The sequence below is a fragment of the Pseudophryne corroboree genome, chromosome 3, assembly GCF_028390025.1.
Source record: "Pseudophryne corroboree isolate aPseCor3 chromosome 3, aPseCor3.hap2, whole genome shotgun sequence".
Classification (NCBI taxonomy): Eukaryota; Metazoa; Chordata; class Amphibia; order Anura; family Myobatrachidae; genus Pseudophryne; species Pseudophryne corroboree.
Genome location: NC_086446.1, coordinates 415,776,609 through 415,801,322, shown reverse-complemented (window position 1 = coordinate 415,801,322; position 24,714 = coordinate 415,776,609). Strand labels below are relative to the sequence as shown.

At 42.4% G+C, this 24,714-nt stretch overlaps 1 protein-coding gene across 2 annotated transcripts in view; it reads right to left on the bottom strand.

The window, feature by feature from the left end:
* Positions 1–1,123: 1,123 nt before the first annotated feature.
* The window catches only part of ASIP (agouti signaling protein), a 299,946-nt gene continuing 276,355 nt past the window's right edge, over positions 1,124–24,714 (bottom strand). Inside the window, exons 2-5 of one of the 2 annotated variants that reach the window (XM_063963584.1) lie at positions 13,648–13,794; positions 13,130–13,191; positions 12,558–12,759; positions 1,124–1,281 (exon numbers count right to left, since the gene is read on the bottom strand). In XM_063963584.1, coding sequence (XP_063819654.1) covers positions 12,589–12,759; positions 13,130–13,191; positions 13,648–13,792 — 378 coding nt within the window. In that variant the 5' untranslated portion in view covers positions 13,793–13,794 and the 3' untranslated portion in view covers positions 1,124–1,281; positions 12,558–12,588. Of the gene's footprint in view, positions 1,282–12,009; positions 12,760–13,129; positions 13,192–13,647; positions 13,795–24,714 lie in introns of those variants that run through there. The other variant, XM_063963583.1, reaches the window with a different exon arrangement.

The window sequence follows — 24,714 nt, the reverse complement described above, 5'->3', positions numbered from 1 at the left end:
AGCCGATCAGTTTGTTAAAATCAGAGAAAAATCAAAGGTCTAGTAGTTATGGAGTTCAGAGGTAATCAGAAAAAAAATCAGACAATGGCTGTTCACACATTGCAGATAAAGAGCTCATTAATATATGTGGAAGAAAGGTTTATGAGTGGCTCTCCCCGAACTCTGAAGGTTTATGTTATTTAGGAAGGACACTACTTATAACCCTTGTTCAATGATTAAACAGACCTAGCATACGTTCCAGTAATGGAAACAATGTTCAGAAAATGATAAGAATATGTAGATCATGAAAATTTTATATGTCTCTGTCACAATTTGTTTGTGTCTTTTTCATCTACCCAGCAGAACCTCAATTGAATCCAAACATCAGTGTACAAAGACGTAGGTACATGTATGTGTGAAATGTTTGTCGCAAATCAGACATTATAGGCCAAAGCACTGTCCCAGCATAATCTATAGGTTGAATGTTGTCCCACACCCAACCAGTAGTCCCGTGACCGCCGAGTGCATATAGAGGATGTCTCGTCCTCCTCCCTGTCTTCCCCAAATATAGTCAAGTGTCTGATTTGCAAAATGCATACATACTTGTGTCTAGGTCACCGATTATGGTATGAAATATTTTTCTTATGTTAATAATTAATGGCAGTTATTGTTTACTGCCAAAGGGTGGACTGTAGAAGTAAAAAAAATTACATAAAGAGAACATACAAACTACACACATTATGAGTCGCTATACTTGCAAATACGCGCAGCGAGCACAGCAATATATGGTAACACATGCATTTACACGGACATGCCACAGAGACGGATTCGACACTTATTTCATACAGTACATAACTATAATAATATCAAGAGCCAGACATCATGATGATTTAAAATTATATATATGATGGAGTGGTGTCATAATATGTGTATTATTTGAACGAAACCAGATAGACCGGTCATGTTTACCATTGAAGCAACCAGATTAATGTGTAGATTCATTTGATACTTGTTATTAAGTTGTAGGACATTGCAACACGGAATTATGATTAAATGTATAAAAGCTAAAATCACTTTTATTAGAACAATAGATATTCCAAACAGGTGGGGGACAGGAAACTCAGGCCAGCCCCTTTGGACGTCCACAAGGCTGAACCTGTTCAGCATATACAAAGAAACTAGTGACTCATCATGAATGAGAGAGAGTCCCCTCCCCCAAACTAGATAACACATTGTTGATCACACTGGAGCTCAGTGGCTGTAAGGTCTGAGACGATGATGGACTTGCTGGCAGATCAGTTCCTGTATTTATTTACAAAGAGAGAGAGACATAAGATGCATTGAAGGGAATGGTAATTGAATCGCTGGTCTGTAACTGTAGGTAATTGTATGTAATTGTATGTAACTATGTTTTAACTGCTTACTGTGTGAGTGTAACCATGTAACTATAGGTATACTGTACTTTGTAATATTTATTGAATTACATTGGGGATAAACCCCTGGTGTCCCCCAGCACACCGAGCAGTACCTGTACCAAGACATGAAAGACTATATATATACATATAATAGAAATCCAGAGGTCTTAGTTACATACATTTTGCAAACGTATGATAAGGCACCAGGCCCCGACAAGGCTCCTCTGATGCTGGTGGTCCCTAACTCTAGGTCTGGGCCCGGGGTGCAGGACCCCCCAAACCGGCAAAGGCCAGCTACCCCAGGGCAGCACAATGCGAGAAGGTAAAGTGTTAGTATGTGTTAATAAAAGGAAAACAAAATCTATATACCAATCCAGGGGGAACCGCACCCCAGACCCACCCCAGGTACTAATAATAATAATAATAACCCTTCCGGGTAATATAACATGATGCCACATGATAATGGCATCTGAGCAAATGTATCCGAATTGAGAGCTAACTTACCTGAAGATACCCCCGGGATCTCCAAATGGCAATACAGAGACCAGCATACCCTCCAAACACTGGTCCCATCCATGCCCCTCATACTAACAGAACAAAATGTAAGTTGCTCAAATCAATTAGGAAGTACAATTCAGGTGCATGAAAGGGAGGGGGTAGTCTGGCTAGAAATACATTGGGGATAAACCCCTGGTGTCCCCCAGCACACCGAGCTGTACCTGTACCAAGACATGAAAGACTATATATATACATATAATAGAAATCCAGAGGTCTTAGTTACATACAGTTCGCAAACGTATGATAAGCCACCAGGCCCCGACAAGGCTCCTCTGATGCTGGTGGTCCCTAACTCTAGGTCTGGGCCCGGGGTGCAGGACCCCCCAAACCGGCAAAGGCCAGCTACCCCAGGGTAGCACAACTCGAGAAGGTAAAGTGTTAGTATGTGTTAATAAAAGGAAAACAAAATCTATATACAAAAATTAATATACTAGTGAGAGTGTAATTAAAAGACCAGAAGGATTAATAAATGTGTTAAGGGGGTGCTAAAAAAGATCTCGCAGTGTGCTACCCCAGAGCAGCCCAGCCCCACCAATCCAGGGGGAACCGCACCCCAGACCCACCCCAGGTACTAATAATAATAATAATAACCCTTCCGGGTAATATAACATGATGCCACATGATAATGGCATCTGAGCAAATGTATCCAAATTGAGAGCTAACTTACCTGAAGATACCCCCGGGATCTCCAAATGGCAATACAGAGACCAGCATACCCTCCAAACACTGGTCCCATCCATGCCACTCATACTAACAGAACAAAATGTAAGTTGCTCAAATCAATTAGGAAGTACAATTCAGGTGCATGAAAGGGAGGGGGTAGTCTGGCTAGAAATACATTGGGGATAAACCCCTGGTGTCCCCCAGCACACCGAGCTGTACCTGTACCAAGACATGAAAGACTATATATATATACATATAATAGAAATCCAGAGGTCTTAGTTACATACAGTTTGCAAACGTATGATAAGCCACCAGGCCCCGACAAGGCTCCTCTGACCTGACAATTTGTAACATGCAATTGTCACATTAACTGATTTAATCAGTAAGGTTCACGGAACTGTCTTATCAAGTTTGTTTACATGCTCCTCTGTTGCCAGGCAGCGTAGCCATGGGTGCGTCACTTCCGCTGAGACGCCCGGGATGACGGGCTGGACGCCGGGACGGCGCGGCCAGCGGCACACGCTGGAGGGGATGTTCCTATGGGGGGTAAGTTCTATTTAAGCACATTGTTTATTGTAAAGCACTAATCCTGACGAAGGGGGAGACCCCGAAACGTTGATATGCACTATTACAAGTTATAGTTTTTTCAAGACTCTGAGTGCCGCCTCATCTTTCCATGTTGGTATTCATATGGTTTCTGTACCTGGAGGAGGGCACCTGAGCAAGCCAGCCCCATTGTCGGGGCAGTGCCCAGTGCCGGAGCATAAAAGTGGTTTTATATATATATATATATATATATACATAATACTGTATTCTGTTTTTCTTCACTTATATTATTTAGTAGTCATGCCAGACTACAGCAGCGCTGTTTTTTCAACCTGATGACGGGACCTAATCGGTCCAAAAACGAGACGTAGATAACGTGACATGCTGCATGTATTTTTCTCAGGCTGCATTTTTATGCATTTGTATGCTAACATGCTTTCTATTCTTTGATTTGCAACATAATTACAGGACAATAATTTACTGGAGTGATGTGCTGTTTGCTATTATTGCTAGCAGGGAATATAAATATATATATATATATATATATATATATATATATATGTGGCACTCACCTCTTCCTAGATTTGGGGTGCAACATGGTTTGTGACCACATTGGTTAAATAGAAATCACAGGGGCTATGCACTCGCTATATTAACTAACATCAATAATAGACAGTGGCGTTTTAGTTCATGTATCTTTTCTGCAGGTCCTACTCAATTGCTCAAAATAATTATCATGAAAATAGCTATCACATTAGTGTTAAACTTTGGGCATGCTATCTGGTCTGAAGCTCACAGCAACTTTGCTTAAATCGGTGAGACAGTTACCAACACACCTGTTGTAAAGCACCTAGGAGAACAGCTGATACAAGCTATAATTAAGTTAAGACAGGGTGCATGAGAAAATGTGAGCACAAAAAGATTAATGAAAAATTAACCTAATACAAAACACTATTCCACGGCACTCATCTCTTCCTAGATTTGGGGTGCAACACATACTTGCCTACCTGACCTTCTCCATGAGGGAGAAAATGCTCTGTTTCTGGACTTTCCTGGTGATGTATGATTGCCATCACCTGTGGTGAAACACCTTTCTTATCAATTAACTAGCTCACCACAGGTGATGGCAATCATACATTACCAGGAAAGTCCAGGAACAGAGCATTTTCTCCCTCATGGAGAGGGCCAGGTAGGCAAGTATGGTGCAACATGGTTTGTGACCACATTGTTTAAATAGAAATCACAGGGGTGCTGCACTCGCTATATTAACTAACAATAATAATAATAATAAACAGTGGAGTTTTAGTTCATGTATTGATCAATTCATTTAAGCTTGGCAAAGGACCCCACTTTTCTGCAGGTCCTACTCTATTGCTCAAAATAATTATCATGAAAATAGCTATTACATTACTTTTTATTATTATTATTGTTAGTTAATATGTCAAATGCATAGCCCCTGTGATATATATATATATATATATATATATATATATATATATAAATATATATATAATGTTTTTGTTTTTTTAAAATGCAGTCACTCAGCATCACCTTGATATGTAAGGGTGCCAGTTGCTCAGAGATATTTTATCTAAAACAAACCCATAATCCAACTATAATCCCTAACCCTAATAACCGCACCCAGGGCCGGCGCCCCCACTAGGCAGCTTCAGGCAGCTGCCTATGGGCGGTGGACACTGGAGGGCGGCACCTCATGCTGTCAATGAATGCTTGCTTTATGCCTTAGCTGATCTCCACTTCCTTTACAGATGAAGAGCAGGGATGCCGCGGCCACCCGGCAGCACTGACAGTGTAAGTAACCCAGCGAAGTGGCTCTAACTGTCTGTGCACAATAAAGTAAGCTTCGTGCTGCTGGCTCGTTACACTGTACGAACGGTAGTAATTGTCCGCTCCTATCCGCGACAACACCCAGGGCGGGTTGTACATATTCCGGCACCACAACAACACTCTCCCGCGATGTCACGCCGCATTGTGGCCGCCCTCCGGCACCACCACCCGCGATTGCAGCCCGCAAATATATTACCCGCCCAATGATTATACCCCCTCTCCCCCCGCCGTTCGATTGCATCCCGCATATAACAGCCAACCAAACCCACGATAATCCCCCGCCCCCCCCCCCCCTCCTGCGAATGCATACCGTGCTGGGTTGCTGGAAAGGGGAAAAAACAGGTGTTTGTGTCGGCCACTTGTGTCGCTTAGCTTAGTCATCCAGCGACCTCGGTGCAAATTTTAGGACTAAAAATAATATTGTGAGGTGTTCAGAATAGACTGAAAATGAGTGGAAATTATGGTTATTGAGGTTAATAATACTATGGGATCAAAATTAGTGATGAGCGGATTCGGTTTTACTCGGTTTTACTCGGTTTTACTCGGTTCTCAAAACGGCATCTTATTGGCTCACGGATGTCACGTGTTTTGGATAGCCAATAAGATGCCGTTTTGAGAACCGAGTAAAACCGAGTAAAACCGAGTAAAACCGAACCTCGCTCATCACTAATCAAAATGACCCCCAAATTCTATGATTTAAGCTGTTTTTGAGGGGTTTTTGTAAAAAAACACCCGAATCCAAAACACACCCGAATCCGACAAAAAATTTTCAGGGAGGTTTTGCCAAAACGCGTCCGAATCCAAAACACGGCCGCGGAACCGAATCCAAAACCAAAACACAAAACCCGAAAAATGTCCGGTGCACATCTCACAGGAAAGCCTGGCTATGGGTTCTATTTACTAAGCTTTGGATGGAGATAAAGTACCAGCCAATCAGTGTTTAACGACCATGTCACAGGCTGTGTTTGAAAAATGACAGTTAGGAGCTGATTGGCTGGTACTTTGTCTTCGTCCACTTTATCTCTATCCAAGGCTTAGTAAATAAACCCCTATATCTTCCTATGTTTTATCATTAGCTAGCATAGTCACAAGAAAAGGAGCTCTTTAAATGTTACAAAACTAGAAGGTGTGCTTCTGAAACATAAGCAACAAGCTAAGCCTTTAATTACATATGTTTTTGTATATAAATGAATGGTTTTATCACTTAAGGATGGTTTTGATTATGCTACACTAGTATTCCTATTTATTCTAGAAGCATTGGGGCCCCTTTCAAAATGTTGATATGGGGCCCACAAAGTTCTAGTTGCACTCCTGCCAATGGTACATCAGTCATTTACTCACTATTACAATAATTGTCGTGAATAAATTAGGCATTCTATGGTACACAGACACCTGTTCAGATAAAAGGGGGCGACGAATAAGATAGTATACCACGATAAGAGACAAAATAATGAAGAAAAAATGTAGAGAAACAACAATGCAATTCCGATTGAGTCTTTTGGGCAAAAAAAGTATGCTTCATTTCATCAGACCCAAAATCTTATACTCCAGATCCACCCAACCAGGTCACAGTTCACCCATCTATTTCTTATTAAAAAAAGACCACATTCCCAAATCAGCATTCTCTTTGAACTCCAGAAATCTGGACTGTTGGGAACATGGCCAGATTAACGGAGGGACGACAAGTGAGGCCATCCCCACACATGAGGAGGCCTCACACATTGCATACCTCACAGCTGTCCCGATGTCCCACCCACGGGCTGCAGTGTACCATGGCAGGGGGGGTTTGATGAGGATGCTCTGAGTCTGACACTGACACTTTGCATTGCATCCACAGACTCTGATGGCTCCAGGAGATGCTGGGGGCTGTCCAGCAGCTCCGGGTGTGCTGGACAAGCCCCCAGCATGACGAAAACAGGGTTGTGGTTCTCCGGCTCTGGAGGTCATGCCCCTTTGTTGCAAAGCCACACACCCGTACTCTGGCAAGATGTCTCTCTGCAATAGTGGGTGCTCCCCCACAACCTCGGACGCCTTGGGACCCCACTTGTCTTAATCCGGCTCTGGTTGGGAATGGGATAGACTATGTTAATAAACATGTAACATTCTGTGTTTAAGCATCATGTCTAGACTGGTGTGTCATAAACACCTTAATGGCAGAGGCCACCTTGTTACCTTAGTCAGTCTTGCTAAATAACCATAGACATAGAAACATAGAATTTTACAGCAGATAACCCTTTGGCCCATCTAGTCTACCATAAACACATGTACACACACACACTTATAAACTAGGGTTCATTTTTATCAGGAGCCAATTAATCTACCAGTATATTTTTGGAGTGTGGGAGGAAAGCCGCGCAAGCACAGGGAGAATATACAAACTCCACATAGTTAGGGCCACAGTTGGAATTGAACCCATGACTTCAGTGCTGTGAGACAGTAATGCTAACCATTACACGTCCATGTTGCCCAAATGCGCGGTACAGAACCCCACAAACCTCTTTAAGAATAAATATACAAAACAAGTAATTGGCATTTAAAATTTGGTTATGGTTTATATTGTAACAGGGGAAAACAAGTCAGTTCATGTTTTCCAGGTAGCCCGGCAGGTGCACTGTGTATCACTGTCACATTAAAAAAATCCACAGGTGACCTTGAAAACATAAACTGTGTGGGGTCCTGAGGCCGAGTTTGAAAACCTGTATGATAGAGGATAAATGGTGACAAGGAAAGAGGGGGCAGGGAAAACAGCACACTGTATACCCACTCAAGCCCTACAACTTGCAGCTGCCTCTAAACAACATAAAAGCAGTGTCATAGAAATAGTCCCCGCAGACCCCCCGATGGATAGGAGACTTTGGGTGGCGTCAAGACCACAGACCCGCGGTGGAGGATCCCCTGACAATGAGCAGGTTTCATTGCAGGGGCACCTGAAACTTTTTGGGTGGAGGGGGTGCATATTTTATCGTTACACCGTCGCCACTACATAAAAGGTGCACAGCTCAATGATTTTAACTTACGCCTTCATATCATGCTAGCCACAAATGACCTATCTGACTAAATGGTGTCGCTCAGAGGTGTAGCGTGAACCCATGGAAAAACAGCAGGCACATGCCATTGTGCCCCACATTTGCTAAGTAAATTGTAGTATTTACCAGTTTTATATTTCATTTGTATTATTAAAAAATATGTAGGGCCTAGTTCCTAAGCATTGGAGACAGATAAAGTACCAGCCAACCAGCTGTAATTTTTCACACATGGCAGTAGGAGCTGATGGACTGGTACTTGATCTCTCTCCACGGCTTAGTAAACAGACATCTTATAGGAACTCATTTGTGCTACTTTGAGAAGTAGGGCGTTAGCGTGTTGCTGAAATTAAACTTGCGGCAAGAACCAAAGTCACCCTGTTATTCTTAGCAAAGAATTACTCTACAATGCAAAAGAAAATAAAAAGTAGTAATTTTTTGATTGGTTCACATGATGTAAAAGAAAACATGATTTATCAGACAAGACCACCTTCTTCTAATGCTCCATGATCCAGTTCTGGTGCTCATTGTAGGCACTTTCTGCAGTAGACAGTTGTCAGCATGGTTACTGTTTACCTTTCTATTAACTTTTACAGCAGTTTATAGTTACTACAGTAGCTCTTCTTTAGAACTGGAACAAATGGGCTAGCATTTTCTCCCCATGCACATCATTGAGCCTTAGACACCCATGACCGTATCGTTTTGTTGGACCACTCTTTGGTAGGTAGTAACCACTGCATACCAGGAACATGTCACAACACCTGTCGTTTTGGAGATGCTCTGACCCAGTCGTCTAACCATCACAAGTTGGCCCTTGTCAAAGTCTCTCAGTTCCTTCCTCTTGGCTATTTTTCCTGCGTTCATCACATCAACTTCGAAAATTAACTTGCTGCCTAATATAGTCATCCCCATGACAGGTTCCATTGTAATGAGATACTCAATGTTATTCACTTAAGCTGTCAGTGGTTTAATGTTATGACTAGTGGCTGACCTATAGTGCTTCCTAGTCCTGAGCATACTAGCTCCATACACTGGGGTAAAGTATTATGCGGATTCTATCAGAGCACTTACAGTAACTTAGCCAGTTACATAATAACCTGTAGATCAGAGATTTTCAACCTTTTTTTTTTAATGCCAGGCACATGGAACACAGTAATAAAGCCACACCGCTAGGTTTTTAAAGTAAGACATTTTATCATTAAAAATAAAACCCGAAATATCTATATGTTTACATTGCAGTGTCACTAGTACACATTATGCTACTCTGTAATGCCCCCAGTTCACATTATGCCACACAGTGCCTTAAGCTTGCATTATGTTACAGTGCTCCCACCTCTCTGTATATAAAAGCACTCCCCTTATGCAGACACTAATCTACTAATCTGCTGCCCCTTCCCACCAACCAATGTCAAAGCCACAAAAAACAGAGAGGTCATAGTGGGAAGCTAAATCATTGATGCCTCAGCCAGAAAGCATACAGCTCATAACAGTTATTGAGGCCAGACTACCCCATCACAGTATGCTGATTGGAAAGTGCAACCAGGAGGAAACTAATACCTCTTTTCCACTGCCGCAATAACCCAGATATTGCTGGGTTATTGCCAAGTCCAACCGGGTCACGGCTCAACGGAAAAGGGTCTCTGGTAAGTGTGCATTGAAATATTCAACCTGGGCCCCGTTAAAACCTTATGGAGAGCTGGCTTACCGTCTTCTTGGAGATGATGTCATCTTCAAGCGCCAGCTGAGGGAAGATCCACTACTAACCCGGGTCCAGCCTGCAATGTGAACAGGGCCGTCTTTTCATATGAGGTCAATGCTAAAGGGCCCCAGGAGTATAAGGGCCCTAGGCTGATAACTGAGGGTCCCCTCTTTCCAGGGGTACCGGATTTTAGAAAATCGGCCCTGTGGAACCAGAGATATCTGACTTCAAAGCAGTGGTCCCCATCCCAGCCTGTTAATTGCTCTTCCCAGCCAGATATCTCAGGTTCTGTCTGACATAGAGTTTTTCTGAGGGTATACTCCAAAAGCTGGGACTCTCCCCTTTTGGATGACACTGGCAGCTTGTCTCTATCAGCCTTTCAGCAGCTGGTCCCTGCTCCAGCTCCACCCATCAGACATGCAGTTTAAAATATTTGTCTTTGGATTGCTCTGGCTCCTGAACTCTGATCCCCAAGTCCCCAGTACCGCCTGAAAGGTGGGACTCTCTAGTTTTTTTATCCCAATGAAAGCTAAGAAATCTATTTCCAGGAACTGGAGATATCTACAGTCAAGCAAGGTGCCCTCCCACCAGAAAATGATGAATATTAAGCCCACACCACTATCCACCCCTCCCCTGCATATTAAACACCCTCTACCAACCTGGAAGTCATGTACCGGGGCCCCATCATTCAGCCCAATGCCCCCTTCTAAAGTTTAGTGTTCTCCCTCCCACCATCTGTGCAGTAAAGGAGTAATTAGCAGAAAGTACTGCTCAAGGTCCTACATGCTGACCGGAAGATAGAACACCCCCTACCACCCACAGGACATCAAAACTGCTGCTGATAGCACCCTTCACCCTGACCGCTGGGGGGTGGGTAGGGGTTCCTGTGCAGCTCATCACCGAGCCCGCAGCATGGTGAGCGCAGCGAGCCCACAAGGGGCTTTGTTGTGCAAGCCTAAGATGGAGAGGACATAAGACACGTAATGGTGTGCATTATGTGGTCACATACAACTGATTTCTGTGGTGCAGTCCACTTAAAGAGGCATGGCCTATCAAACATGAGTGTGGCTTTTACAAAATGGGAAAGATTTGGTTGGCTATGACCTAATTTATCCTGATTTTGTAATTGTCAATGTTATTAGATATGCGGGCAGATTTAACACATTTTTGAAAGGTTTTTTTTTTAAATTCCACTTGTTTTATATTACCTATAGTGCTTATCTAGTAACCAAATGGCTTCATAGCACAGGCACTGCCCCCAGAAGAGTAGAGCGGAAGCTTTGTGAGGGTGAACTGATACCACTGACTCTTCCCACAAATTTGATATGTGATCCGGCATTGCTGTGTTCCAGCCCTTTCCATTTCAACTTAAGGCCTGATTCAGATTTGTGAATAAAGTTAGACAAAGCAAGTAACTGTGTGCCTGGGCAAAACCATGGTGCTCTGCAGGTTGGGCAGATGTAACATGTGCCGAGACACTGACAGTTAGATTTGTGAGGGGTGTGGCCAAACTGATATCTAAATTGCAATGTAAAAATAAAGCTATCCAGCGTTTGTGAGCTAATGCAAAAGCAGCCATTATTTACCCCACATTACTTTATCCCCAAATCTGAATCAGGGCCTAATTAATTAAGTAATTGTAAAGTTGTTTGCAGCAGCTTTGCAAAAGCAATCCTTAGCAATGCAAATGCAGGAGGAGATGGATAGCGCCACCTTCCTGCATTTGCAATGCGATCATATCTGAGATGAACATCACGACCATTGGGGTTGTTGTCGCAGGTGTGGCCATGGAAACAGTGTCTACTTCCTGAAAATGGGAGTGACACCCCCCGTTTCCGGCAATGCCGACCGCCCCCCGTCCTTCCATCCGCACCCCTCTTCTTGTCAATCAGGCAGAGGCATTCACATACCTGCGATTGCATCACAGGACCCGTTCTGCATATGCGCAGAATGGGGTCTTGCACTTGTGTTATTTCCCCACCATCGGGAGACTACGCAGAGGATCGCTTATGTGATCCTATGTGAATCACCCCCTCAGTCCCTTAATTAATGACCTCGATAGTGTAAGTTGCAACCATGCAGCATGCCAGTTTAGTTGACTACTCCAAATGAGCTAAATTTGTTGTGCTTCTAATTTGTATTTCTGATACAAAATTACATTTGTGGTATAGATGAAAATTATTTTGTCAACACAAAATCTATTTAATAAAACCACCTTCCTTTTCTGGAACAAAATTCAAGGTGTAACACATTTTCTGAGATACAGAATAATTGTGTAATTCACATAACTGATTTTGCTTATAATACATTTGTAACACATCAATTAAGTTTTTTAGCAAGCAAAATTTATATTATTGGACAAGATGTGTTCTATTACAGCCAGATATGGATTTGTGCCTCTGTACTAAGATATTTACTTTTGCCACATCAACAAAATTACATGCAGGTTTATGTTTAAATATGTAGACAAAATATCTGACCAATGAATACTAGAAATATATAGTTATGTGACGTTAACCTTCTAAAAGCTAGGATAATCACTTTACTGCTGGCAAATTTCTGGAAAGAATTTCCTGTCTTCTGTTTAACTAAAAAAAAAACAATTTGGAACAATATTTGAATGCCATGTTAAATGCATATCCCTTAATATTATTATTAATATCCCTCTAGGAATGACTGTATCTGTGTATATATATTGAATACTATGAATAATATTGTTGGTATGTGAGATACACTACTTTAAGTGTGATGGTGTTACTAGTGACTGGTGATTGTAATAAAATATTGGTGAACATTTATCAATAAGGACCACTCCTCCTAATGCACCTTTGTGTGAACGGCTCTGGGATGCTGTATTTCAGCAGTGCGGGTAGCCCATCTTGTAGTAGCAGACAGTCTGGAAGAGGTGGCAGTGACATATGGCGCAGGGTTCACAGCAAGGTGGTGCAGGTGGCTTGCAGCTGGATTGTAGAGGAACACAGTTTGCAGGCGGGGGTGGGTGTTTCTTCTTTTTAGGAGAGACTTTTCTCTGTAAGATGAATGACGTTAAATAAGTGATAGAAAACAAGCCCACTTAAGTCTCATACTTATATCAAATCCTAACTGAACCTCTAATTTAAATATTTAAAAATGTATGTTACTTAAACCCTGACAACATTGCAATATTATTGAGATTGTCTGGGGGACCAGCAGCATACCTGGAGGAAACCAGTGCCCCAGGGTAGGATGTCAGACATCTAATCCTGTTTAGTCATATACTGTATGTCCTGCTGCTGCCGCCAAGTCCTTAATGGCTTTAAATATTGTGATTTACAGGAGTTCCATCCCATTTCATGACGTGAATTAGAGGAGTTTTTCAAAAAATGTTTTGCAGTTACAGTAGAAAGACAGGTCTCTACCTTAGCCAATTTATTCCTCTCAGCATCGATTCTGCTCACCCTTCGTGATGTCTTTGTTAAATCTGATTGATAATAAGAAATAATGAAAATGTAATGAAACACACACGCACACACATATATATATATATATATATATCTATATATATATCTATATATATTTATTTTTTGACTGTATCCACCCTATTACGATTGTATCAACTCATGCTGGGATGCAGTCAACATAACGGCAGTCAGAGGACAGACCGCAGGATCCTGACAGCTAGAGTCCTGGAGGTAAGTACAGGGATTGGGGTTAGGGTTAGACACAAGGGGAAGGTTAGGCTGCGGTGGGTGGGGTAGGTTAGGGTTAGGCTGCGGGCGAGGGGTGGAGATGATGTTAGGGTTAGGCTGCAGGAGGGGTGTGTTAGGGTTAGGTTTATGGGTATGGAGAAAATACTTGGATCACATTGGGATCACAACTGCCGGGATTCCATAACCAACCCCCCTTTGCTGAATAACATTACCCAATTCTTACTGACCGACGATGGAAATGGGTGGAAGCATCTCAGGAAACCGAACAACACTGACACTGTTGGTTTTTTCTGGTTTCTCTTCCAGAACAATGTGGGACCAGACAAACGCCATGAACCAGGATAAAAGAAGAATGATAGAGATGCCATTCATGTCTGTAGAGACAGAGAAAGACACAATATAATACACTTTACTTTATTTATAACATTGTTAATGCTATAAAGTAATACCTGACACCTAGATCAGTATATACAAAATAGTATTGCAGGCCCTCATTTACCCAATTCACCAAGCTCCCTATATTAGAAGGAGCAAGTTCTGTGCCCAAGCACTCGCCATAAGCTTACACCCTAAGTCTTGGCTTTTCTATTACTATAAATGTAGTGATTGTGAGAAATGTGTCAATGTACAGTATAAGACACTGATGTAATATTGATATTATTATATTCAAATATAAGTTTATAGAAAAAATGTACATGAAATATAAATTATGAATTGAATTGAAAATAAAAAGTCATATGCACAGTTGTGTCATCATGGGTGACAAGGAATGAAGATCAATTTGGTATTCCTGTCCCAATTTCAAAGCAAAGTAAATATCATAGTCTGGGCATGAACATAAAGTTTAAAGGACCATGACACCCAACAAATGAAACCAATATGAAAGGATATTGGATATAATTTGTGAAGCAAAAAACCTGAACAATGCACTTATTCATCCACGTCCAGCATACGTGAGTGCATGGCAATATTCTCTTTGTTTTTGGATGTGGTTGGAAATAAATTGCACAGCAACCTGCAGCTAATTCACGAATAATCCTGTAAATGGGGACATTTGGTTAGAAATGACCCTGATTTCAGTACCTTTCTTCAGAAAATGTCATACTTTACATGTCTGTTTGCGCCACTAATCTGACACACTAAGTCAGTGTGCTTCACATAAAAGTGGGCACACACTGGCTACATTATATACATCCAAAAGTATCTATTATGAGGTGCAGCACTGTCATACTGGGAGGCGTTTACAGACCACCTGTAGAGATCCCTGCGGTCACAATGCCGACGCCGGAATCCCAACAGGCAGTGAAATGCAGCCATCGGAATACCGGCGCCACACACTTTTCTCCCTCTATGGGTGTCCACGAATAGATCCTGTGGCGAGTGCAGCCTGGCACTGTGCCCGCAACATGGCAAGTGCAGCGAGCCCGCAAGGGGCTTTCTAGCACTCGCCCTGCTGCTAGCATACTGGTGGCCGGGATCCCGCTGTCGGAATCATGACAGCCAGGATCCTGACCATCGGTAAATCGTATGTACCATCACAACTGCCACTTTTTTTTTTATACAGGTTGAGTATCCCATATACAAATATTCCGAAATACGGAATATTCCGAAATACAGAATTTTTTGAGTGAGAGTGAGATAGTGAAACCTTTGTTTTCTGATGGTTCAATGTATACAAACTTTATTTAATACACAAAGTTATTAAAAATATTGTATTAAATGACCTTCAGGCTGTGTGTATAAGGTGTATATGAAACATAAATGAATTGTGTGAATGTACACACACTTTGTTTAATGCACAAAGTTATTAAAAATATTGGCTAAAACGACCTTCAGGCTGTGTGTATAAGGTGTATATGTAACATAAATGCATTCTGTGCTTAGACTTAGGTCCCATCACCATAATATCTCATTATGGTATACAATTATTCCAAAATAAGGAAAAATCCAATATCCAAAATACCTCTGGTCCCAAGCATTTTGGATAAGGGATACTCAACCTGTATCTGCAAACAGGATCTACATTAAAAATCATGTCACAGAGGGACAGATTTATTAAGCCAGGTGAGTGACACTTTGTGGATGCACACCTTCAAGGCTATGTGACACAGCTGAAATCCTACATCAAGGACACAACACAGTTTCTTAATATGCTAAAAGACATCAAATGGAAAAGTGCTTATCGATTCTTAACTTGTGATGTGGAGTCTTTATACTCCAATATCCCCCATAGCAAGGGCATAGAAGTTGTCAAAAATATCCTTGATAGGGATGATACAGTCGCCGAATATCTCAAAACCTTTATAGTGGCATCCATAAAGTTTATACTAGAGCACAATTATTTTACTTTTGCGCACCAGTATTATTTACAGTCACGAGGTACCGCCATGGGGACCAGGTTCGCTCCGAGTTACGCCAACCTATATATGGGTGCGCTCGAACAGGAGCTCATCTGGGGGGCGGACCTCGGGGCGAGTCTGGTCCTTTATGGTCGGTATATAGATGATTTCTTCTTTATTTGGGATGGGGATGTAGAATCAGTACACAATTTTGTCACTCACTTAAATACCAACAACTATGGTCTTAAATTGACTCATACTACACATTCGGATCACATCACATTTTTGGATATTGCGCTCCTGTCTTTAGATGGTTGTGTCCATACTGAAACCTTTTTTAAAACAGTTGATACTAATAATTTTCTGATGTATAGTAGTAGCCGCCTCCAAGCTTGGCGGAACAATATTCCGAAAAGTCGGTTCCTCCGGGTTAAGAGGAATTGTTCTAGAGAAGTCAGCTACAGAGCCCAAGTAGATAAGGTTCATACAGCCTTTCAAGAACAGGGTTATCCTGAGCATATTTTGAGGAAAGCCCTACACGAATTAGATCTAAAAGATAGAACCACCCTATTGGAGGATAAAAAACATAAAAAAACGTAAGGAGAGGCTGGAAGAATCAGAATCCTTTAGAGACAAATGTGTGTTTGTAACTCAGTACAACACACATGCCACACAAATCAGACAAATTATTCATAAAAACACTCCTCTACTTAAAATTGATCCTTTATTAGAATCAGAAATTGGAGATAAAATAAAAGTGGTATATAAAAGATCAGAAACACTTAAATCTAAATTAGCGCCAAGTATGTTTAATTTAAATAGAAACATCAGTAGTAATAAGAAAAAAGAACATCAACACTTAAGGGAAAATAGTCCCAGTGAGAAACAGATTTCGAATAGTACTACCTTGATACCTGGCCCTTCTGATTGGTGGAGATCGAAACCCTGTCGTTTCTTTAAATGTGCTCTATCAAGATGCCTGACGTGTAAAAATGTAAATCCAAGAACCAAGTCATGTAGATCTAAGACCACGGGTGAAGTAATTGAAATAGAACAGTTTTTGAACTGTAACTCCACATATGTGGTATACCTGGTTGAGTGTGGCTGTGGCATCCAGTATGTAGGTCGCACTATAAGGAAGTTAAAGGGCGGTTCTTGGAACATAGGAGGAATATACTAAAGAAATGTCCTTTACATAGTCTCTCTAGACACACGTCTATGTAAATTGGGTGCCATAGCCAACATTCGCGTATTTGCATTAGAACAGGCAAGAGTTACAGAAAGGGGGGGTGATCGGTTTAATCTACTGTGTAGGAGGGAGGCCTTCTGGATTTTTAAATTAAAAACATTAGAACCTAATGACCTTAATGAAAATATCGAATTGAACAATATATGATATGAGGTGGGTTTTGAGGCCATACACCACCCCCATATTGGCTTTTGCCAGCTTATTGTAGTAATGTTAATGTTACTATTACATTATTTTTGCCTCTTCTGTCTCCATCCCATGTTCTCCTCTTTTCTCTTTCCTCTGGTTTTTGGATATGTAGTCTTATCTCCTAATGTCCCACAGTAATTGAGAAATAGTTATTTGCCTGTCCGCTCATGGCCCTCTATGTTAACCTGTTAAGGTGGACTAAGCCAGGTTGTTTTTTTACTGGCATATTGTATTTGGAATCGAAAGTAAAGATAACAGGACATTAAGATATTGTTACCTGGATACCTCTTGTCATATATATAGATATTTATGGATATAGCTATTAAAAATATATTCATGTGTTAGGGCATCCTAATAATGAAATTAATTATGTTATCGAGAGTATTATAAATATATTAATTATTTGGAAGATTTTTATAGATTATTAAATAGGTAGGACACCTCACAGTGGTCTTTATACATATTATATATATATATATATACTTTTTAATTAAATGTATAGGAAAAATTAATTAAATGAATATGAACTAAATGTTCTAAGGATGCGGTTTAAATGGATTCTTTCTAATGGTTTCTAGTTCTAAGATGGAGGAATAATGTAATTACTCCGTAATTGCTGGTTTTATAGCACAAATTGCTGGTGTGGATGTATAAAATGGATAATAATTAATTAATCAAAGCTGCAACTAATTATGTACCCAGAGTGGGTATAAATATAGACATCGAGTCCTCCCAGTTATACCTCTAATGAAACCGCCCCTTTAGAGGTGGAGAAACGCATCAGGTGACCTACACACTTCAGTGGAACGCAGCCGAAAGCCAGAAGCCCCAAACCCGGAAGCCGCGGAACGCGGCGATTCAGTGTCTCCTGTGGTCGAACCTGCCCCCCAGCCACGGTACCGTGTGGTTCAAAAGGCCTTAACATCCAGCTTCAGGATTAAGCCCGGGGGAGCCGCCGCAGAGCGGTAGTTCTGGAACTGGTTAGTGACAAGTATTAATTCCTGGACATGGGTCACTAAAGACGAGTGTGGATACCATCAGTTCAGAGGACTCATACGTTCCCATACTTCAGTGGACTCTGCAGGATCAGCTTCACATTGGTGAAGTATAAACAGGCTTATAATTATAAGAACTGCCTTGCTATACAAACATCCTGCTTGAGCTTTATGTGCAGTACTAATCAGTGGCTATAACTTTCAGTGCATGCATGCAAATCCATGTTCAACTAACCAGCATATTATGCCATATTGGCAGGTTTTTAGACTTAAGACACGTGTCTAATTCCATCTATTTGTTCTTACGGTGTGTAAGGATTATAAGTTGTATTTTTTAAATAAACATTTTTTGATTAAAATTGTGATTTACAAAACCAGCAGCCGCTATCAAAGTATTTTCTAGTGCGCCCACAAAATTTTGTTTCTTGAGTGATAAAGTGGAATGTGATAATGCACCAGCCAATCAGCTCCTAACTGTCGCGTCACAGGCTGGGTTTGGAGCTGATTGGCTGGTGCGTTATCACCTTCCACTTTATCACTTCTCCAGGTTTAATACATCTGCCCCAGAGAGATTTATAAGCCTTTCAGTTGGTCAGGTTATTGTCCACTTTTCTCTATGTAGTGAAGTTCCTCATTTGCAAAATTAGTGAATAAAGGGGCAGATGTATTTAAGCTGGAGAAGGCATAAGTAAGTGATAAACCAGTGATATGTGCAAGGTGATAAAGGCACCAGCCAATCAGCTCCAATATGTAAATTAACAGTTAGGATCTGATTGGCTGGTGCATTTATCACCTTGCACATATAACTGGTTTATCACTTCCTTATGCCTTCTCCAGGTTAATACATCTGCCCCTCAGTTACAAATGGAGTATGTCCCTTTTTGACAGTTCTAAAGTAGGGTTATTGTGTGGAGTTAGGACCCTGTGGAAACCCAACAGGCAGTCCTTCCAGCTTTAGCATTAAGAGACAAAGGCTTGTTTTGGGCGGCGCTAAAAAAGCCAGGGCAAGGTTAGAAAGACTCTGAGCAGGGCAGGCAATGGGCATGTTGTGATAGTGTGCTGTGGTGAAGAGAGCTGTGGCTGAAGTGAGCAGAGCCACACAGCAAACAGAGGAAAGCATCTACATCTTGTCGGGACAAAGTAGGCGCAAACAGCGCAACAAACAGTGAGTTATTACTTTATATGCAGCAGAGACTCTCAGTTCAAAGTGAGTGTCTTAAGCTCCAATTGCCTAATTTATGTACGTTTTTTTATTAAGAATAATTAATAATAAATAACAACAGTTTCTTATACAGTGCAACATATTCTGTTGTGCTTTACAATTGGAACAACAGTAAAACTGGGTAATAACAGGCTGACCTAGAGGTAGGAAGGCCCTGCTCACCACGTTACAATCTACAGGGAAATAGGCATTGATACACAAGGATAGGTGCTACCTGTTGCATAATGGTTCTGCCAGTCTAGACTGTGTGATATGGTCACCAAGCAATATTAGCTTGGGGTCAGGAAGATGTGAAAGAGAATAAAGTCAAAATATGAGGCTATGTGAGGACTGTATGGAGGGGATGTAATTGGATAGGATAGTTATGAATGTTATGTGGGGGGTGATTCCGGATTCTGATAATCTTGTCTGAAGATGTGAGGTTTCAGAGAAGACTTGAAGATTTGGAGACTAATACCACTTTTAGACTGTAATCGCAGGTCGCAGCCGGGAGCCTGACATGGGAACTATCTGGCTGCGACCCACGTCAGCACCCTTTCCCACTGGAGTCACCAGCCCAGCATATTGCCGGGTTGGTGACATTGACGGTGACACAACGGGGGCGGCGCTTGGAGATCAAATGACCTTTTACACCGAGCAGCATCACGGGTTATGCACCTTCATGTGCAATAACCCGTGTTATATGCTGGCGGTGTAAAAGGGATATAAAGGAGAGTTTTAGGGGAAAATTAATTAAGATGGGAGTTCTATTTCAGGCAGAGCCGGATTAAGGGGTGGCCCGGGGTATACGTACCCCGGGCCCCCCTTTCCAAAAGGGCCCCCTGCCACACCGCAGATCAGATCTCTCTTCCGATCCGATCTGCAGTGCTGTGCTCCCCGGCTCCCGTCCTCACTGCAGCAGCTGCGCACAGACAGGACAGCTGAGCTGAGCGACGGCTCAGCTCATACGTGCACGCAGGGGGGGTTTCAGAGTACCTGGAAACCCCCCAGCCCACCGATCTATCGCACAACTTACAGATACATTTGTTTTTTTTTTATGGAGATGGAGGAGCTCCACAGGGTGTGTGTAGAACGCGGCAGCTGTCTCCACATATTTTCTGAGCGCTGGAGGCTGCCTGAATGACCAGTAGAGGGAGCTCCTCTCAGGAAGTTCCCTTGGGGAGAGCTGGTGAGGCTCCACGGAGTGGCACGGACTGCAGAAGCCAAAAGGTTTGTGTCTCTTTCGGGGGAGCCAGGCTGGGAGAGTGATGTGTGGGTGACTTTGATGTTGGCTGGGTCAGTACTCAGTAATCCCATCTGCAGGAGTGTGTCTGACTCTGACTTGCATTCCTGGGTATATGGGGGGGGCTTTTATAAATAATGGGTGCTTATTTACTATTTTCTTGCTTTACATGGCTGTTTTATTTTATTGTGAAAAAGGTGTGTGTGTGACAGTGTTAATGTGCTATATACTGTAACTGTGTGTGAGTGTGAGTGAGTCATGCATGTGTGCTATAGTGTGTGTGTGTGTGTGTGTGTGTGTGACATGCATGTGTGCTATATACTGTAACTGTGGTGTGTGTGTTTGACATACATGTGTGCTATATACTGTAACTGTGGTGTGTGTGTCATACATGTGTGCTATATACTGTAACTGCGTTGTGTGTGTGTGTCATACATGTGTGCTATATACTGTAACTGCGTTGTGTGTGTGTGTGTGTCATACATGTGTGCTATATACTGTAACTTTGGTGTGTGTGTGTGTGTGTGTGTGTGTGTGTGACATACATTTGTGCCATATATTGCTGTGTGTGTGTGTTTATAACATACATGTGTGCTAAATATACAGCTGTATGCGTGTGTGTGTCAAACATACATGTGTGCCATATCTATATAGCTGTATTATATATATATATATATATATATATATATACTGTATATAAAAAAATCAATGATGGCACTCCTCCTGTCTGTGAATCATCCATCGATTAACACCCTTCTTCAGGGTACACACACACATTATATATATATATATATATATATATATATATATAATTTTTTTTTATTATTATTTTGGAAACCCCCCTGCAAAAATCCTGCGTTTGCCCCTGGCTCAGCTGTCCAATAATGTATCAATGAAACAGCCTGCGTGCCCAGCCAATGACTGAGCGGCAGGCTGCTTCATTCATACTTTATTGGACAGCTGAGCCGTCGCTCAGCTCAGCTGTCCTATCTGTGCGCCCGCTGCTGCAGAGGGGACAGGAGTGCAGGGCAGGAGGTCCGCCGTGTGCTGCTTGGGGAGGCAAATAAATATATATATGTATATATATATATATATTCTGCCTTCTCTATTAGGGGCCCCACTCTCTTAAGTGCCCGGGGCCCCCCATGGTCTTAATCCGGCTCTGATTTCAGGTGGGATGTTGCCCATAGCAACCAATCAGATTCCATGTATTATCTTTTAGAAGGTGCTAGATGCATGAGAAGTAAAATCTGATTGGTTGCTATGGGCAACATCCCGTCTTAAATAGAACTCTCATCTTAATAAATTTACCCCAGAATGTTTGTGGGAAGGCATTCCATAGAGTGGGTGTAGCTGGAAAAGACCTGTAATAATGAGTGGGAGCGAGTACTGCATGTGGCTGAGAGACGCAGAACGTGTGCAGGGTTCAGAGAGGTCGAGTAGGGTATAAGCAAAGAGATGTATGTTGGTGCAGTTTGGTTAATAGCCTTATGTGTAAATAAAAGTATTTTATAGTGAATACATTAGAATACTGGTAACCAATGGAATGACTTGCAGAGCGATACAGTATACGATGAACGGTTGGTGAGGAAGATCAGCCTCGCAGCTGCATTCAAAATGGATTGTAGTGGAGTCTCCATGCTCTCTGTATTTTATGAAAAGATTTTGTGTGCTTCATTGTTTCTGTACTGTATTATGTTCATTTTATCTGTTAGGCACCTTGAAGAAAGAGTGCTATATAAATAAAATTATAGTTATTGTTTTAGGGAAGACCTATAAGGACACTATTTCATTATAAATGCAGTGTCTTTGGTAAGAGATGGTCACATTTTGGATATGTATTTTTTAGATGTATCTAACATGATTTTGAAACAAATTGAATGTGGCAAACAAAGGACAGTTCAGATTTAACTTCTAAAGTGATGGGAAATGGCGATATTCAATTGTCCCCACTTATTGTGTTTATCATGCCCATTAGAGTCGGGTTTAGGTGCACAAAGCACATAAACACAACTAAACTAATGTGCGCGAGCGTAAAAAGATACATTTGGGTGCCCAAAGGAGTCTCTTTACTTGCATTTCAGCTCACCACCTCCGGGGGTAGCAAGCTGAAATTTACTTCTCGCGCCAGTTGGCAGCAACATTTGAATAGCTGCCGTCGGGCGCTCGTGGGTGCCGAGACCCGCAATAAGATTTGAATTTGGCCCCATGGCATGGCCGCAACTAGGGGGGGGGGGGGCGCTAAGGGGGCATGTGCCCCAGGTGCAGAATCTGAGAGGGCTCAGAGATGGGTACTCTGCCTCCCCTCCTTTCTCTCAGCCCTTCTGCCAGGTCCAAGAACCCTCGCTGCAGGTACCTGGTCCCCAGCATCACCAATGTGGACTCCTGGGAAACTCCCCCCCCCTCCCCGGCAACTAGAACGCTAATGAATGAGGCAGGGGTGGTAACCATGAACTCTCTAGCTGCCCCCTTTCATTTTCCGAGCGCTGGTCCATGTTGGCTCACACACTCCTATGCCTGTGTAAGCGCTGTCTGCCGCCAGGCCTGTTCCCCAGTGCATCCCCCTTCCCGCAGCCCCACCAGATGAGGACAGGACCCTAAGGGGCTACCTACTGCCGGGTCCCAGACAAAACCCTCGGTGCAAGTCCCCCACTCCTCAGTACCACCAATGTGGACTCCTGGGAAAAAACCCACGCCCAGCAACTAGACCACTTACTGTATGAATGGGGCGGTGGTGGCCATTCACACACTCCTGTGCCTGTGTAAACTATATATGCCCTGTTGCTCAACGCCTCCCCCTTCCTGCATAGCAGCTCCACTAGAAACGGAAAGTGTGAGAGGAAGCAGCAGCAAATGATAATTAGTCTGAGGTCAGGTCTCTATATGCCTGGACAGCTGCTGCCTCCCAAAGAGTGGTTCTAGGTCCCAGCTGGCATGCAGAGCTTTGTAGTCCTACAACAGTTGGCCAGTTGGAGTCCCCCACAATACTGTTTCTGAGGTGCATGTTAGTTTTCTTGTGTTCCTATACCTTTTCTTAGGGAATGTGTGCTGGATGCACCCTGACGGTGCTGTTTGTCACTGTGCCAAATGTTTATTAGTGTGTTTTTGACATGGTTCCAAAGTGTGTGTTTGTGTGCATAGGGGACGCCAAATTACTGCTTTGCCCCGAGCGCCACAAATCCTAGTTTCGGCCCTGCCCATGGCAGCGAGCTTGTGGGGTAAGGTTGATTGTTGAGTTATCAGCAGGTTGGTAACTACTATTGGCTGGTGAAAATATAATTAATTCTGTCTTGGAAATATTAAGTTTGAGATGGCAAGATGACATCTAAGATCAAATGGCAGAAAGACATTCGGTGACACTGCCCAATACAGATGGTGACCAAGAAATCTCCACTTAGTGTTTGCAGGATGAATTGACAGACCTCAAGATGGTATTAGGTGGAGGTCAGAACACTTGCACTAAGTAACGCTGACTCATTTGCAGGGCCAGTCACACAGAGAGATTCTGGCTGGCCGAGCAGTTCAGCCTCCTGGTGCTCTTCCCGGCTGCCCAAATCACAGAGACATCGGTGGGCTGTGAAGCTCCGCCTCCTGGCACTCTGCTTGACCACCCAGCATAAAGACACACATGGGTGTGTCATGAGGCCAAGCTCTCGTGACTCATGCCACACCTCTGTGAGCCATGGCCACGCCCCTGTTTCATGCGCAGACAGCAATATGACAGAGCTGTTTGAAATCCCCAGACAAACATCAGTACAGCGAAAGTCTCATATAGAATTTCATGTATTTGCATTGTGCATAAAATTAACTATTTACTTCATATTTCAAATGACATGTATCTTCTACTGGCAGCCCCTTGAACTTGGACAGGAAGATCGGGGCTTTCCTTGTAAGTGTAGTGCAAAACACGAAAAGGTGGGCATTTACATATAAGTTAGACTTGTACCTAAGAAGCAGGGACGTGTAGTCAGGGGAGGCAGTGCCTCCCCTGTCATTAATGACTAAAATAATATAAAGAAGATACTTATGACACATATTCTGTGTCATCTAAGTATCTCCTTTATATTAGCCTAATCAT